This window comes from Anabrus simplex, chromosome 3, assembly GCF_040414725.1.
Source record: "Anabrus simplex isolate iqAnaSimp1 chromosome 3, ASM4041472v1, whole genome shotgun sequence".
Taxonomy (NCBI): domain Eukaryota; kingdom Metazoa; phylum Arthropoda; class Insecta; order Orthoptera; family Tettigoniidae; genus Anabrus; species Anabrus simplex.
Window position 1 is genome coordinate 199,412,705 of NC_090267.1, and position 19,376 is coordinate 199,432,080.

General features: G+C 39.1%; 1 protein-coding gene across 2 annotated transcripts in view; it reads left to right on the forward strand.

Moving 5' to 3' along the window:
• Positions 1–19,376, forward strand: part of LOC136866144 (UDP-glycosyltransferase UGT5) — a 165,672-nt gene that overhangs the window by 81,849 nt on the left and 64,447 nt on the right. For both annotated transcript variants that reach the window (XM_068226636.1, XM_068226635.1), the window contains exon 4: positions 4,217–4,679. In XM_068226636.1, the coding sequence (XP_068082737.1) occupies positions 4,217–4,679 (463 nt within the window). The remainder of the gene's footprint in view (positions 1–4,216; positions 4,680–19,376) is intronic.

The following is a 19,376-nucleotide window of genomic DNA, read 5'->3' on the forward strand; positions in this document are numbered from 1 at the left end:
TCCATGGCAAGCATTTGTTACAAGAAATACTACTATTTTAATTTTCTAAATCCAGCATCATCATATATAAATTCACACACAACTTAAGCATTTCCAGTACTTAACACTACGGCTAACAATACTATAGGTTGAGCTTACTACTAGCTTAACACTATAAGTGATAATAAAGTAAACATCAAAAATAACTACCCAACAACAACTGGAGTACAAGCGATTCCATGGAAAAAAAATATCACTTGAAATACTACTAGTTTAACTTTCTAAATCCAGCATTATCGTATAAAATTTCATACACAACTTACATATTTCCAGTGCTTAACACTACGGCTTACAGTATTATAGAATAAGAGCTTACTACTAGCTTTTTTTCTTTAAAAAAATAAAAATGCTATTTGTTTGGGGCGTCGACCTAGGAAGATCTTTTGCACCTACTTGTGAGGATTCCGTGTATTTTGTAAATGGCAGAAGTGTAAAGTGTTGAATATGAGGAAAGGAACGTTAAGGATGACACAAACAACATTAAAATGTTAATAAATTAATGTTAAGAACATAATTACCCTACAAGAACAACAACAGTACAACAAACTAATCCCTGGAAAAAGAAAACATTACAAGAAATACTACCCCTGGAGGCCCAGAATCGATTTCCGGCTCAGCCACGAAATTTGAAAAGTCGTATGGGTCTGGAAATGGTCCACTCAGCCTCAGGAGGTCAACTGAGTAGAGGTGGGTTCGATTCCCTCCTCAGCCATCCTCCAAGTGGTTTTCCGTGGTTTCCCGCTTCTCCTCCAGGCACATGCCAGGATGGTGCCTAACTTAAGACCACGGCCGCTTCCTTCTCATCCCCCCCACAAGGCCTCTGTTCAACATAGCAGATGAGACCACCTGGGCAAGGTAGTGGTCCTCCTCCCCAGTTATATCCTCGACCAAAATTTGGACGCTCCAGGACACTGCCTTTGAGATGGTAGAGATGGGATCCTTCACTGAGCCCAAAGGAAAAACAAACCCTGGAGGTTGGAAAGATTAAGAAAGAAAGAAAGAAAGAAAGAAAGAAAGAAAGAAAGAAAGAATTCATAAAATAAAATTAAATCCTCCACTTCCCTTACTAAGGAACCAAACACAAAAAGAAATACTCTTTCACTTATACCGTAAACTAATTTTTCATATCACCACACTATTTAAAAAGCAAAATTTTACCATAACTTTCAAAACTCAGAATACTAACTCCAACATCTTTTATAACACACGTACAGTCAACAAGAATAGCATATATTCCAACTGAGATCAATTCATATGTTTATAAACTCAAGTGTCAACACTGCACTTCAAGCTACATTGACAAACTGGTAGAAATTTCAATATCCGTTATCAGGAACATGTTAATGCTAAAAAGTGCAATCGATTTTCAGCTTCGAATGAACATGTCAGATTTCCATCATGAATTCGCATCCATTGACAATGATCAATTAATTCTCCATAGAGAAATTAAGGACAAATTTCTGAGCATCTATGAAAATATTTTCATCTATTTAGATCAAAGGATTAATCCTATTTTCAATGTAAGTGAAATTGCTCAGCACACTAACATTTTTTCGAGACATTAATAATCCTTCATGATAAAACATTAAGTCACCACTCTTCCCGTCATTTCATAAAATTTCTTCCTCTCGCGATTTCCTCTTCCTCCACCTTGCTGCGATCAACAGTTGACCTGCTTGGCAGTCTATCATTTTCATGTTTTTGCTATGTTTCTTTTGTTTTGTGTGTTGACAATGACAACATAGTTTTTAATTTCATTTCTTTCTAATTGTCGAATTCCTTACTTTTCTAGTGCGTGATATTTCTGATGCTGTTGATACTTTTCAACAAGACCTCAAGAATAAGTGTTTTCTTTATAGGCCCTACATCCTTATTTATGATTTTTGGTATTGTGTTTTTATATTATGACAAGTTGAAACATTCTTTTTATAACTGTTAGGCTGAAACTAACTTTGTTTATATAAATTTATAAACCCTGAGTACCTGAAAGACAAAATATACAGTAACAGTATCACACCTGAAAAAGAAACAACATAATTAAAATAGAAGACATGTTTTGTTATTGAAGGAATATCATCAGATTCTATCAAACCACATTGAAATATTTTGAAATAAATAGTTAGGTTTATTCCTGTTTAAATACTCGAACTTCAAATCTGGAACTTTTCTTAATGATGCTCTCTTTTGTCTCTACTCCAGCTTTTACTGCATTAACTGAGTTGAAACTGAAAAGAGATGGCTTAAGATTATTACAAAAAGTTGAAACCTTTCAATATCCTTTCTTATGGACTTTTAGTGTGATGTTTTCTTGAGCATTTCTATAAACTTTATATTATTATTATTCAAGGCTGAAGTAGGCCCAATAGGTCTGAAACACACATCTCTAACGTGGTTTTAATCAACATTCTAATCAAGGCAATTATGGTTCAACATTTAATGTACTGACCAAGGTAGACAACTGAAATTACATATTTCCTTGCTCTATGGACAGCAAAATGGGAAGTGTATGATGAAGTGCATTGTATCGCGGAAGATGGTTCAAATAAGCGTGAGGATATTATTGCTATCAGCCTCAAGGAAAAGAACTGTCTTCTATTAGATCCCACAGTATGCTTTGAAATGAGCACACAGCAGGAATCACTGGTGGACGAGGAGAAGAAAGTTGCTTGTTGCCCATGTATTCCTCGCTTAAGTGAGAGCTATAATACTATTGGATATACACGGGAAGTGAAGTGTCTTCTCTTTGAGGCCAGAGGAAACTGCTTTAAGGGTACAAGCTCCTTCCGCAAGAAGCTCGGATTAACAGTGAATGATCTACATTTTATCTATACATTTGTATTTTTGTTAGCTGTCATTCAGTTTTTAGTTTTCTTTTTAATCATCATCATCATCATCATCATCATCATCATCATCGTCATCATCATCATTTCCCTTTATCCAGCTATAGCCGGGTAGGGGCAAATATGGTTCCTCTCCACTTTCTTCGATCTTTCCACCACTCCTCCTCCAACACTGTGTCCCAGTCCAGGTTCCTTTCTATAATGCTGCGTTGGATGGTATCCTTCCATCTCAATCGTGGTCGTCCACGGCCTCTCCTTCCTTGGATTTGCATTTCCATCACCTTTTTTGGCATTCTTTCGTCGCTCATTCGCTTTATGTGCCCAAACCATCTCAGTCGGCTCTTCTCTATTCTATCATTCATTTTTCTTTTTAATATTTCGATATTTCAGGATCGATACCTTATCATTGTTTACAAAGTTCATTTTTTCCAATGAAAATATGATTCAGTTTTGTCTTCCAGATCCATGCAATCATCTGCAAGTGTGGCTAGATGCTTCTATTTTGGACTTGGAAATCAACCGCCATATATGCTGCAAGTTATCAGCCTCATAGTAGAGTAATTGCTACGATAGATGGCAGAAAATAAGTGTAGAAAAGAGTAAAACTCTTGTTATGACTAGAGGGGAGAAAGAAGGGAAAGATCAGATTAGACTTGCAGACAAGCCCCTGGAACTAGTGGAAACCTTTAAATACCTGGGGAGTGAATTAATGGAGAATGCTCCACTGGATGCTGAGATTAGTAAAAGGATTCAAACTGGAAGTTGTTTCTATCATAGTGTAAGAAACATGTTATGGGACAAAGATATGCCAACAGAAGCAAAGGATAATATGTACAAGATGTATTACGTACCCATAACAACTTACGGAGCAGAAACTTGGACAATGACAAGAGGATAAAAGTCGAATACAGGCAGCCGAAATGAAGTTCTTGAGGAGTATGATACAGAAGAGTAGAAGAGACAAAATAAGGAATAAGAAAATCCGGGAAGAAATTGGAGTGGAAAAAATGAATGATAGAATAGAGAAGAGCCGACTAAGATGGTTTGGGCACATAAAGCAAATGAGCGACAAAAGAATACCAAAAAAGGTGATGGAAATGCAAATCCAAGGAAGAAGAGGCCGTGGACGACAACGATTGAGATGGAAGGATACCATCCAACGCAGTTAACACTTACCCCATTTCACCTTGTTGGTTTTATCAATAAGCAGACCTGGACAAGTTTCACTTGACTGCTCCTTAAAAGTTTATGTTACTCTTTGAAAAGATTCCAGTATTCCCTTTCTTAAGTACACAACAGAGAACTTAAGAACTTAAGTTAACTTTTATGTGTTATAGGACCAACAACGAGACATTTGATATGATGATATATGAACCTCATACGTACCAGTGCTACTATGGTCTTTATCACAAAGTGGGGTCCCCTCCTCTTGTCGGTGTCTTCTCCCAGGGATCTCCCAGCCCTACCCTGTGGACGATTGGAAATCCTGATCATCCAGCATTCAGTCCTGACTGGGCTAACCCATTCTCGGACCACATGACTTTCTGGGAGAGAATGTACAGCACTTTGTCTAAATTGTGGATGAACTATTACTGGAACTACGAAGTGATACCAGCACAAGAAAAGGTCATGAGGAAGTACTTCGGCTCAGCACCTCCTCCAGTAGCTGAGACCGATAGGAATAAGAGTCTCCTCCTCGTTTACAACCATTGGTCCTTGGATTATCCTCGGCCACTTCTGCCTAATGTGGTGCCGATCACAGGATTACATTTACAACAATCAACTAGCCCACTACCTCAGGTAAGAAAGTAAGGACAATTGGTTTGATATTCTATATTCTGGGACATGGTATCTGAGTTATAACATCAGTGGCTTCTAAGGCAGTCTTGGTTTGAATCCTGGCCTCTGATTATGTATTTTAATTAAAAAGCCTTTCCTATTTTATAGTTCAGGTTCCATGTAATGCAGCATTCCTATGATCAAGTTATTCTGTATGTTATGTAAAAGTTTCCTTACAGGGCTGATAGGAAACTTACATGATTGACTTGCAGAAACTTTCATTGTTATGTATTTTAGCACTGTCCAAGCTGTCTAGGGGTACCATGCCTGCCTCTCACCCAGAGGCCCCAGTTTTGATTCCCAAGCAGATCAGGGATTTTTACCTGGACCTGAGGGTTAATTCGAGGTCTGCTTAACTTTCATGATTACAATTGAGGAGCTACTGTATCTGACAGTGAGATGGCGAACTGGTTAAGAAAATAAAAAATAACCGTCGAGAGGATTCGTCGCAGTAACCATGTGTCACGTCGTAATCTGCAGGTCTTCGGGCTGTGCGGTGGTCGCTTGCTAGGCCAAGGTCCTTCAGGGCTGTAGTGCCATGGGGTTTGTTTGTTGTATATACTGTATTTTAGCTTTGGTAGTGCTGAATAAACAGATGTGTTTACTTCTTTCCACTGTCCATTGTAGTTCAAGTTACTGAGTTGGAAGCAAGCCTATTTAGAGTCCACATGTCTTACAGTGATATGTAGGCTATAATCTTAATATGCTGTGTTGAAACTTGTTTATTTATACAAATTATTTTAGTGAATGGATACTTTGTAAAATTATCAAATAAATGTAATGTTTCAACATTGTTCATATTGTGTAATTAAAACCAGTTAGAATTTGTACATTTCTATTTGGCAACAATGTGCAATGGTAAGAAGGTGTTATGTCAGTTGTTTCGTTACCTTTCCAGGCTCAGTTTGCATGAAGTAGCAGAGATTTTGGTAGAGGATGGTAGTATTTTAGAAGGTACAATAAATCATTCACCAACTGATTTCTTAATGCAAATGAGAACAGTGGTGATGAGGATGATAATGATTTTGACTGCTCTTCTAGTAAGGTTGGAAAGAAACAGGGTTAAAAATGGCTGTGGAAATAAGGAGAAATTGAAGGAACTTCCTAGGAAATTGAATCTAGTAAAGAGGTCAGCTAAGGATAATTATGATGGCAATCATAAATGCCAGTCATGCCAATTTTAGTGAAAAATAGAAGGGTATGTACAGGTACTTTAAGGCAGAAAAAGGTTGCAAGAAGGACATTCTAGGAATCATTAATGAAAAAGGGGAGTGTGTATGTGAGGATTTTCAAAAGACAGAAGTATTCTGTCAGCAGTATGTAAAGATTGTTGATTACAAGATTAATGTCCAGATAGAAGGGTGACTAATACCAAGCACAGTAGAGACAATACATGACTATTCCGGATTTAGCCTTGTTAAAACATGAGACAAGTCGCAATTGGCGCTCCTAGTGGCTTGACCTGAAAATTTGCGCTAAATTCAAATATCAATGGAAATGTATATATGGAAATGGATAAATAAATTACGTCTAGAAAGAAAGTGTTACTAAGATATTAACTTCAAAGTTGCTAATGCAATTCTGGATAAATGAATGAAGAATTATTTAACAGGTTATCATTTAAAGACTGAAATTAGACATATAATCAAGATGTGAAATGTACTGCTGTGAAAGGGCTTGATCTTTCATTTATGCATTACTTTTTTAGTTTTAGAATTCCTGCCTGAACGTTCACGGCTAGATTTTACTTTTTTCTCGTTTAAAAATATTGTATCATCATATTAAAACACTTGTCAACAAATATCGGCACATTCCTTACACACATGATTCAATGAATTTACATTTAAGAGGTGGACAATTTTGCTTTTACTGTATCTTGAAGCCTACTAACAGAAAGAAAATCTATAAATTTAGCCTCAAAAACATTCAAACTTTTCCTATAAGCAATACTTGTCATAATGCTATTACATTAGTGTAAAGCAAATTTGCATCATCATATTGTTTCAACGAAATTTCTTAAATCACCTATATTTTTTCAGTGCTTGACAACGCATTATGCCATTCCAAATGGGGTAACTTGGAACACAACCTGCCACACTCATATGCATATGTATTTTCCTGAATTAAATCAAACCCACAGATTACACCTACAACAACACATAGTTGTTGGAGGTTAACTGCTGCACTATACAATAATATAAGGTTATTATATTTTAAGCCTGTTAAAATATGGGTCAAGCAGGTCAGAAGATTATGAAGTACTATAAAAATCTCTGTCACTGGAAGAATATATATGCAAACACAATATTACTTTCATTTTCTTGTCACGAGGGGAATGGAAGAAAGACTGCGCATTCTTCTCTACTTCATAGTTACCGCAGCCAAACACAGCATATGTCTTTCCCCTCATGTTGAGAGGAGATATCAAGGAATGATACACACTACTATTTAATTATCCCAACTCACTGAAAATGCATAAATAACACCAGAAACTTCACACCTAATTACACGTGCTCTTATGACAGAATCAGTAGTTCTCAGGTCCATCCGCTAGAGAGGGCTCTAATAGCTGTCCCTCGATATCTTGCTGAGTGTTGTGTATTGCCTCTACTGTATTTGCTAATAATAAAGAAGTATCAAAATTTATGTATGATAACTACAGCATTTAAAATAAGATACAAAAGTGGAAAACTAGAAGAGCAGCTGGAAATGATAAGATTTCTGGGGATATACTAAAGGCAATGGGTTGCGATATACGAGTAGTACCTTATCTGAAGTAGGAAGTATTTGATTATTGATTGCATGAAGGAGCTATACCAAATGAATGGAGAGGTGCTGTAGTAGCCTCTGTGTATAAAAGAAAGGGTGATAGACATAGAGCTGAAAATTACAGTCCAGTCAGTTTTACATGCATTGCATGTAAGCTTTGGGAAAGCATTCTTTCAGATTATATTAGACATGTTTGCAAAATTAACAACTGGTTTTATACAAGGCAGTTCGGGTTTAGAAAGGTTATTCTACTGACGCTCAACTTGTAGGATACCATCAAGATATAGCAGATATCTTGCATTCAGGAGATCAAATGGACTGTATCATGATTGACCTCTCTAAGGCATTTGATATGGTGGATCATGGGAGACTACTGGCAAAAATGATTGCAATTGGGCTAGACAAAAGGGTGACTGAATGCGTGGCTACATTTCTAGAAAATATATCGCAGACAATTAGAGTAGGCGAGACTTTATCTGACCCTATAATAATAAAGAGAGGAATTCCATAAGGCAGTATTTTTGGACCTTGATATTTTCTTATGTATATAAATGATATGAGTAAAGAAGTGGAATCAGAGATAAGGCTTTTTGCAGATCTTGTTATTCTGAATAGAGTAATAAATAAGTTACAAGATTGTGAGCAACTGCCAAATGACCTCAATAATGTTAATGAGATGGACGGTAGGTGATAGTATGGTGATAAACGGAGTTAATAGTCAGGTTGTGAATTTCAAGCAAGTCCTCTCATTTTTAATCACTGCATTGATGGGGTGAAAATTCCTTATGGGAATCGTTGTAAGTACCTAGGTGTTAATATAAGGAAATATCTTGATTTGTGTAATCACATAAATGAGATTATAAATAAAGGGTAGAGATCTCTGCACATGGTTATGAGGGTATTTAGGGTTATCGCGTACTTTCAAGGAGGTATAGCACGATAGTATTTGCACGACCCAGGGCAGTAAGAACAGGGAAATTCCCAATAGAAGGTCGTAGCAACACGTGGAAGATTACTAGAGCCCACCGAGGACAGGTGGAAAAAGAAAAAATAAATTACCAGAAAATAAAATGAATTATTACTGACTAAAATAAAAACAACGATTTGAAAGAAATTAGGAATTTAATTGGAAAAGAAACGTTTAAAAGTCTTTCATTAAGATAATTCTTTTAAAAAAATTAAAGATAAAATGTGGCGAGATCGCCCTTTTAAAAAGGTAAAAAGTAAGAAAACCCTTAAACAGACCTTGGGATCCCATAACTACAGCTAGTAAATTACAGTAAATTAATGCAGCAAAAGGTAAAACTTGACTGCAGCACGAGAGGAGAAAACGGTTCCTTATGAGACAATCACTGGTTATAGAAGAGTAAACTCCAAGCAATATCTCCTCAGAATAAGTTCCATCAAGGGCAAACAGAGAAATAGAATTAATTCACAAATTAAGAATTAGCAAGAACGAAACGTGAAAGGAAATAAACATTAAACTCTTAACACGGATCCCGCGGTTGACTCAGCAGTCTTCACGATCATCCAAATCAATCAACATCATATCCTTGTCAACCCCAAATAATACTCACGACAGACAACGAGAGTCAGCTGTTAGCTCGTAACAGAGAGCTCCCATCACAGTTATGTTTACAAGTGCAGTCATAGTAACCGGGTCACATGACCCAAGGCAAATGGCTGCCCATCAACAACCAAGGAAGTCAAATGAACCATTTTCTTCTCACTAACTAACCTTTTTCCAGAATGAACTGCTAACATACACAAAAATCGAAAACAATAAGAATAAACCCACCCATAATATAAGGCTTGAAAAATACTATTTAGATGCCACAGTCAATAACATCAGATTTTAGCAGTTACATTTCATTTGAATTTTAAGATGAAAAGTACAACATAACTCGTTTTGAAATAATTAATAGGCGTAAACATAGCCAACATTTTACATTAAAGAAAACCCCAATAACTTAAATTATATCGTTATTACGAAGTGTAACATCATGTCGAAACATATTCAAATGTAAATCCTTGGTTATAGAAAGATCATGCACGATATAATTTAGAATTTTCCCGCTTCGAAGGACCAAAACAATTCGACTTTCAGTTAGCATGCATTTCTTGAGATGAATCCAGACCCCAGATCAAGACTTTAGGGTTATCAATACTCGCAGTCTCGCCGAACATATAATAAAGAAAACAAAAGGAAATGCAGACATTTTGGTTCTCGCCGGATGGCGAGTAATTCACCCAGTGTCGAACACCATGACTCCTGCTTCTTCTTCACTTAATTTTCAATATCCTTTTTCACCAGCAGCGATGAGATCCAGTCTTTTAGTCTTGTCTTGTCTTGTCTTGCGGATATTTATTTGGTATTCAATAAATTCTTTCCCAGTCACGAGACCATTAATATATTACACTTATATCACAAAAGCACACGATTACATCACTAATGCCCGATTTTAGCATGATCACACGTAGATAGATGCACTTAAAGAAGCAATATTATATCGGGTATAAGTAGGTTCATGGAAGTATTACATTCGGTACTGAGCAGAGACACAAATAACTTAGTAAGCTGGAATAGGAGTAACGTGTTACACTGTACAAGATCGGAAAGTAATAAAAACCTTGATACAGTATCCACTCACCAGGAACATATAGAAGTGCCACCTCACAAACGCGTCGGAACAAAACAACTGAAAAACTAGATCATAATTCCAATTTGATGTGAGTGTTATCAAGGTATTCGTTTAAAATAGTAATGATCGTAGGCGAAGGTTGATGCAACAAAACTGAAAGTCGTGTAGGGAAAGGTACGTGAACTTTAAGTAATTTCTGCATTAAAATGGCCTGGTGATGTGCATATTGGGGGCAATGAAAAAACAAGTGATCACTATCGCCCTGAGATTCTCCGCAGGAACAAGTTGGGTCGTTCGTAATGTGAAATTGAGTTAAATATACTGGGGTTAAGGCATGATTAAAACGTAGTCGGATGATATTGGTAATGTGACGTCGTGTATACGTACCATTTGCAAACCACGGCAGTTTGGGAATACTCGGTTGAATTTGATAGTAATGTTGGCCTTTCGTACGAGCAGATAATCGCCATTGTGTGCACCATGTGTGTTGAGCTGCAGTTTTGATATGTGGAAAGAAGTCGGGAATCGGAATTTTGATTTGTAATATATTCGCGGTATCTGCACTGGCGTCTTTCGCTGCTATATCCGCCATATCGTTGCCTACGTGCCGATTTTGCCCTTTAATCCATATTAGCGTTATAACAAAACCGGATGTTTCAAGTCGAAATAGAAGAGACTTAACTTCGTAGACATATGTATTTGTATGAGGGGCGAGTGATTGCAGAGCTTGTAAAACACTTTGAGAATCGCTGAATATATTTATTTTTTTGGATTGCAACTGTTGAACATATACGAGGGCTTGGTATATGGCATATAATTCTGCTGTAAAGATAGTTAAATTATTAGATAACGGATATTTAAAGCTAGTGTGTAGTTGTGGAACGTAAAATGCTGCTCCGACTCCAGTATTTGATTTTGACCCATCGGTAAATAGGTGGTAATCTGATGAGGTTATGGGACTTTTAAATTTCTTATGAGCGTATAATGTGGGATAAGGTGCAGACATTGATTGGTTTGATGCATCAGAAGGGGCAATGATAATAGAAGGACGGAATGTTTGAATATCATAGTGGTATGAAAACGTATTAACGCGTGGTGTACGAAGTATAGTCTCAGTAAGATGGTGGATTTCAGCATAAGCTATATATATGGCGGGATACCGATGATTGGGAGGAGGACGCTGTTGATAATATTCATATAATAATTGTAATTTAGGGACAATAAGGGAGTTCGTTCTACTAATATGTTTAAGTAGGAATTTTTTGGAAAGTTTTATCCTGCGAATATACAGTGGTTCTTCCGTAGTTTCTACTAATAAAGCGTTAGTTGGTGTTGTGCGGAGGGCACCCACACTGATACGTAGTGCTGAAAATTGGAGACGATCCAAAGCTAATAAACTATGTTTAGAGGTTAAACCAATAATGTGGGCGCTATAATCAAGTATGGACCAAATGGTTGCATGATACAGCTGTAGTGCTGACAAGGGGTCAGCACCCCATGCACGTTTCGTTACCGTTCGTAAGATGGTGATATAACGATCAGATTTCCTAATAAGATGCCGTATATGAGTTTGCCATGTGAGTTTTTGATCGATATATATTCCTAAATATAAGTATTGTGAAACCAAGGGAATGCTATAAGTATCAAAGTAAATAGGGCTTTTATCAAAGGTTCGTTTATGTGTAAAGATCATCGCTGCACATTTATGTATAGAAAGTGAAAGTCCATGGGCCGTTAGCCACTGAAAAACTAAACTTAAAACCCGAGATATTGTGGCTCGACAACGGTCAATATGGGAGTCAGAACAATAAATAACATAATCATCCGCGTAAGCTAGAATTCGAGCATGTGGAATCACAAGAGATTCGAGCTCTTTCATGTAAAGGGCAAACAAAATTCCACTGAGTATCGAACCCTGTGGTAAACCTTGTGATGTGTAACGGCTATCAATTGTGTCTTGGGGAGATTTAATAGTTAACCGGCGGTTAGTAAATAGTTGATTTAAAATAGAAAGGAATTGGATGGGGAATCCAGCACTAAATAATTTCTCCCAGAGGATATGCAATAACACAGCATCGTAGGCACCTTTAATATCCAAAAAAACTGCCACGATAGATTGTTTTCGCCATATTGCTAATAAGATGTCGAGTAAGAAAATAATGATAGGGTCATGTGTACTATTACCACGTCGAAAGGCGAACTGATACTTGGGTAATGGCGAGTGATATTCCAATACCCACGCCATTCGTTTCATAAGGATTTTACAAAAAGACTGCGTATACACGATCCCAGAACTATGCCTCGGAAATTTTCAGGTTCGGAAGGTCGTTTTGTTGGTTTCAAAATGGGTGTGATGAAAAACTCGTTCCATGATGCTGGTACATGTAATGTCTCTAAAATACTATTATAATATTTGAGTAAATAAATTTGGACATGGGAGGGTAAGGCCTTGAGCATTTGATAAGTAATTGCATCAGGTCCTGGTGATGAGCTAATAACGGAACATAATACAGAGTGTAATTCATTATATGTAATTAGATTCAAAAGGGAAAAAAAAGAGTAAGAATTATTCTGTGAGGTGGGTAGAAAGAATGGATTTACTGTAACAGGGGCAAGGGTGCATAAAAAATGTTCTAGAACTTGTCGTGGATAAGCAGAAGAAGTTTGGTATTGGAAAGTTCTCGTGATCATGTGGATCACGTTCCAAAACTTCGTTGCAGGAAGTTGTGGAGTTAATTGAGAAATAAAAGATTGCCAAGCTTTTCGTTTTTTTGCATTAAAGACGAGCTTTGTTTTCGCAATATGATTTCGCAATTGAAAATAATGCTGCTGCGTCATTGATTGGCGATATTGTTTGAATAATTGTTTGCGCTTATGAATAAGATCGTGACATTCTTTATCCCACCATTTTAGTTCATATTCCTGTGGATGGGTCGTCACGTTTAATGGTCGACACGGATGAAATACACTGACTGACAGAGCAAATGCAACACCAAGAAGGAGTGGTCAGAACTTTATGCCAATTGCAGGGTAGACTGATGTCCCTGAGGTATGCTCATGATGTGAAATGCGCCGCTGTGCTGCGCACGTAGCGAACGATAAATGGGACACGGCGTTGGCGAATGGCCCACTTCGTACCGTGATTTCTCAGCCGACAGTCATTGTAGAACGTGTTGTCGTGTGCCACAGGACACGTGTATAGCTAAGAATGCCAGGCCGCCGTCAACGGAGGCATTTCCAGCAGACAGACGACTTTACGAGGGGTATGGTGATCGGGCTGAGAAGGGCAGGTTGGTCGCTTCGTCAAATCGCAGCCGATACCCATAGGGATGTGTCCACGGTGCAGCGCCTGTGGCGAAGATGGTTGGCGCAGGGACATGTGGCACGTGCGAGGGGTCCAGGCGCAGCCCGAGTGACGTCAGCACGCGAGGATCGGCGCATCCGCCGCCAAGCGGTGGCAGCCCCGCACGCCACGTCAACCGCCATTCTTCAGCATGTGCAAGACACCCTGGCTGTTCCAATATCGACCAGAACAATTTCCCGTCGATTGGTTGAAGGAGGCCTGCACTCCCGGCGTCCGCTCAGAAGACTACCATTGACTCCACAGCATAGACGTGCACGCCTGGCATGGTGCCGGGCTAGAGCGACTTGGATGAGGGAATGGCGGAACGTCGTGTTCTCCGATGAGTCATGCTTCTGTTCTGTCAGTGGTAGTCACCGCAGACGAGTGTGGCGTCGGCGTGGAGAAAGGTCAAATCCGGCAGTAACTGTGGAGCGCCCTACCGCTAGACAACGCGGCATCATGGTTTGGGGCGCTATTGCGTATGATTCCACGTCACCTCTAGTGCGTATTCAAGGCACGTTAAATGCCCTCCGCTACGTGCAGCATGTGCTGCGGCCGGTGGCACTCCTGTACCTTCAGGGGCTGCCCAATGCTCTGTTTCAGCAGGATAATGCCCGCCCACACACTGCTCGCATCTCCCAACAGGCTCTACGAGGTGTACAGATGCTTCCGTGGCCAGCGTACTCTCCGGATCTCTCACCAATCGAACACGTGTGGGATCTCATTGGACGCCGTTTGCAAACTCTGCCCCAGCCTCGTACGGACGACCAACTGTGGCAAATGGTTGACAGAGAATGGAGAACCATCCCTCAGGACACCATCCGCACTCTTATTGACTCTGTACCTCGACGTGTTTTTGCGTGCATCGCCGCTCGCGGTGGTCCTACATCCTACTGAGTCGATGCCGTGCGCATTGTGTAACCTGCATATCGGTTTGAAATACACATCAATTATTCGTCCGTGCCGTCTCTGTTTTTCCCCCAACTTTCATCCCTTTCGAACCACTCCTTCTTGGTGTTGCATTTGCTCTGTCAGTCAGTGTATGTTTAAATATTGGGTTAAATAAGGGAGTAAGAGGGAAAAGGAAAGAAGGGACTTGTGTTTCTGCTGCAAAATATAATTGAGGTATGATTGATAGTTAGAAACATTGAAATTTCTATAAGATCGGACGTTACTTATAAAGGAGGGTGTCTAAAACTGGGAATGTGGTGGGTGAATACCATATGTGATGAGAATTGGGAAGTGGTCACTAGTGTGAGTATCAGATAATGTATGCCAGGTGGTGACAGGGGCCATAGTTGTGCGGCAGAAAGTAAGGTCTACTGCGCTGGATGGAGATCCAGGTGGAGTTAAACGGGTCGGGGAGCCGTCATTTAAAAGGAACAAATTCTGATGAGTTGAAGTAGTAAGTAAATTATAACCTTTGATTGTATCCACCATACATCCCCATTCAGTGTGGTGGCAATTAAAATCACCAAGAAGGAAAAGATGTTGAAATGTGTCAATTGTTGAAAAAAATGCATCCATTGATTCTGAGTAATGTAAATGTGGGGAGGGCAATAGATGTTTATGAAACAAGTTTTATGGTGTACTATACCTACAGCATAAGTGTGCGGGATGATATATTGTAAAGAGAAATGTGTAACTGATAAGGAAGTATGAACACATGTGGCAAATCCATCAAAGCCGTTACCATCATGTCGGAAAACTTGATAACCTCGTAATCGAAAAATGAAATGCGGTTGAAACCACGTTTCTTGTAAGCAGATAAATTGAGCTCGTGTTTCATTCAGCAATATTTGTAACTCATGTCTTTTAGAGGCGGCACTTCGACAATTCCACTGGAGTAAAGAAATCATGCTAGTATGTTCATGATAGAGTCTCGTAGCTTATATAATACATGGTGAAGTTGAGGCTCATGACCCATACTTTGGATTAACATTACCAGCAATTGCTGGATTTCTTGTTGAAGGCGTTCCTTGGAAGGAGGATAATGTATATCTTGAGAGGTTGCGGAGGGTTGCTGCCTAGCAGATGTGGGCGCACTTGAGGGATATGCTAGTTGCAGAGGTTGTTGCATAGCACTCGTTGACGGGATCGAATGTACTGGAACCGAAGGTTCGTTTCGCAGAATGGCCATGTATCCTTGTCGGTCGAAACCGGGTTCAGGTGTAGGAGGGGGAGATTGCATGATTACTTGGGTGAACTTACGCTTACGCGGGTTTGGAATCGAAGGGGATTGGGGATTCGACGATAGAGGAGGGAACTGAAGTTCTTGTTGCTCGGAATGATAAATTGGAAGGGCGATTCGGGCTTTAGCTTCGGGAAAAGATATGTGTTCAGTACTCATTAATTTTTTAATGGTGACCTGATACTTATGTTCAGGACAAATTGAAGAACCTGTGACATGGTTTTTCTTACAATACGCACATTGTGTAAACTGCTCAGTACACGCCTGGGTTTCATGTTGTTGCGCACATTTCCCACAACGAGCGTTTTTCGCTTGACATTGTCGAATTGTATGCCCATAGCGCTGGCATTTGCGACAGCGAATGGGTGAAAAGATGTAAGGTTCAACTTCCATGTACACCTTATATAAGGCGACATGGGAGGGTAATGTTTGTGATCTGAAAACAATTTTTACTGAACCCGTAGGAAGGAATTGGGTTTCTCCATCTTGAATTGCACGGCGATTAAGTCCTTGCACGCTTTTAACTGGTGCCTCGGATTCCAGGTACTGTAAGATGTCATCATTCGATAAAATTTTTTCAGCGCCGAATAATGCCTACTCTTAACACTTGTGAGGATGGAATGTAAGCTTTAATTTTGAGGGTTTCAAGCATAGGATTACTCAAAAATGCGTTTGCTTGAGAAGCCGTATGGAAAGTAACTTGTAGTCGATTACGTCCTTTACGTTGGATCGATTTGACATTGAGTTAATTTCATAAAATCGGCGACCAAGTGCCATAGGGTGTAGATTGCCGATGTTTTGCTCGTTTATAGATTCAACAAATACAAAGAAAGGTCCATGATGAAAGCGATTATAATATTCCGGGGTAGAAGCCACTTGGGACGCCTCGGATTGATTGTTAGATTGTTCGGAATTAGAACGGTCTACCACTTCCGTATTACGCCTCTGTACATCAGACTCAGTTGACTGAGAACCTTGCTGTCGTGTCGTATTACTAGATGAATTAGTTATGGGTTCCTCTTCCATAGGTACGACAATTTCACGCTCCACTCGTAAGGAATTCCCGGTTACCGCCGACGTTCCTCCACTGTCGGTCTCCATTGCTTGTCACTCCCGCACCACACTTGAACGAAAACACAAGTGATTATCACTACCGCGCACCACTGACTCGCACAAGGAGAGTAGTGTACCGTACCACTATCACTGCGTGACTGGAATCTTTTAGTCAACAACCTTCAACAAGGACTCCAATAATCAAAACAAAGACCGGTCGGTGTACATAGATATCCACGGAGGTCGGAGATCACGAGAACAAGTTGAGTACGGAGAATGCCGCTAGATGGCAGACCGATGCAGATAGCGTGTCTCACACCAGGATATGGCTCCCGTAAATCACGCAGATCTCAAGAGATTGCGGGCACATGCAAAATCTAAAGCGATGTTCCATTACAATCAACGGGGCATGACGTTGTTGGAAAGTTGACTTTGATTAGATGAGTCCATCCCCAGGTACTCAGATTCCTTTAAACTCTTCAAATACCGTCAGAGGGTTTGTATTAAGAATGTAAAGGAGGGATTATATAAGTCTCTGGTAAGACCCCAACTAGAGAATGGTTCCATTTTATGGGACCCCCACCAGAATTACTTGATTCAAGAACTGGAGGAAATCCAAGCAAATGCAGTACAAGATATTCGAATAATTCCCTATTGACGGTTTACACTTTATAAAGGAAAATATAACATGGCCTCCTATTCAGTACATAACATAACTAATATCTTGTAATGGAAATGCCATCCAGGCAGACAAGAAAGGCAACTTTTATTGAAATCTCAAAATAAAGGGTAAGACATGTTTTTTGAAAAAATGCTTGATCAATAACTTAACCCCCAAATTTTTTAATTCACCAGGGAAACTATAGGAACATAGCAAAAACTAATGCGGATCTGCTTAAAACCGATCAAATTTGGAATAAAGATGAAATCAGCAAAGGTAGCTGTGTTTGGTGATAGCCAAGGAAGGGGAATTGCGGGAATGATAAACCACGAGAATAATAGCAGCAACCGGAGAAATATATCCAGGAGCTTCTAATCAGCAGTGTCCTGGAAAACGTAGAAGAAGCAACTAGGAACTTAGGGAGCGACGATGTAGTACTTATCATCGGTGGGACGAACAACGTAGCTCACAACGACGCCAAGAATGTAAGATCACAACTTAAACATACACTAGGGAAGCTGACCCAAACTAACGTCGTTGTAGTGAACGTGCCCCACAGGCATGACTTGAGTAGAGACTCGTGTGTGAACATTGAAGTGGACAAGGTCAATACAGATATTGTTAAAATTTGTAAACCATTTCGGAATACTCAGGTTATTAAATGCAGCAGTTTTGAGAGATACTGTTATACAAAACATGGCCTCCATCTAAACAATTCAGGTAAACGAAAGATAGCATATATTGTTCTATTAATCTTAAGATATATACCGGTACTGTAAAACAGGCAACTCCCTTGAGTTATAATACTGACCAGGAAAACTAGTAGAAAGAGCCAGCTGTACTTCAAGCTGGCTCAGGCAACTAGAAAATGAAACTCAGGAAAGTACGGAATTTCAAGTTACCCAATTGCAACAGTCAAGTTTTAGGGAGGAAGGGGGTCTCAGATTACTCTTGGTAAACTGTCAAAGTATAGTAAATAAGCAATTAAAATTCGGTACATTGATGGAATCTTATGAGATTGATGTGGTGATAGGAGTGGAATCGTGGTTGAGAGAAGGGGTGGGTAATAGAGAAGTATTTCCAGAAGGGTACACAGTCTACCGTTGAGACTGAGGAGATAAAAAGGGAGGGGGGGGGTGTTTATTCTGATGAAGGAAACTTATTGTTCACATGAATGGTTTACCGATGAAAGGGATGAAATATTAGGAATAAAATTAGTTTGTGATAATATGAAGGAGGTAGGAATTATAGGAACATACAGGCCTGGAAGAGAGGAAAGAGACATGGAAATATTTGAGAAAATAATAGATTATACTCATAAAAACAATAATAATGATATGGTAATAATTGGAGGAGATCTAAACTTGCCTGAAGTTAAATGGAATGGAGCTGCTAGTGAAGCCAGTGAACAGAAACTGGCAAATAAGTTAATTTGGGGGCGAGGATTTATACAATTAGTACAAGAACCAACTCGTCTCAAAAACTTACTAGATGTATTCTTGGTTAAACCATGGGAAATTGTTGATAAAACTGAGGTAATTGAAGGAATAGGTGACCATAAGGCTGTAATAATGGATGTAGAACTGGTACCAAAAAGGCTTAATAAGAGGGTCACACAAGACAAGAAATTGTACAGAAAAACTAAAGTTGATGAATTTGGGACTTACCTTAAATCATAATTCAGTTGTTGGATAAGTGAAGGGAGTAATGTGGATACACTTTGAGCTAAATTTAAAGGAATCATTTGGGAAGAGAGAAGGGTCAAATGACCTCAGAACCTGTTTATTATACAAGGGAAATAAGAAAATTAAAAAGAAAATGTAGAATAGTAAACAGGAGAATCAAAGAGGGTAGGGAGAATAGAGAAACTAGAAAACAGCTAATGAGGGAACTGAATAGACTGAAAAAGGAAGCAAAAGAGAAATATACGAATGGCATACTTCAAGAGGGCAATGACCACAAAGGGAAATGGAAAAAGCTGTATTCATATATCAGGATT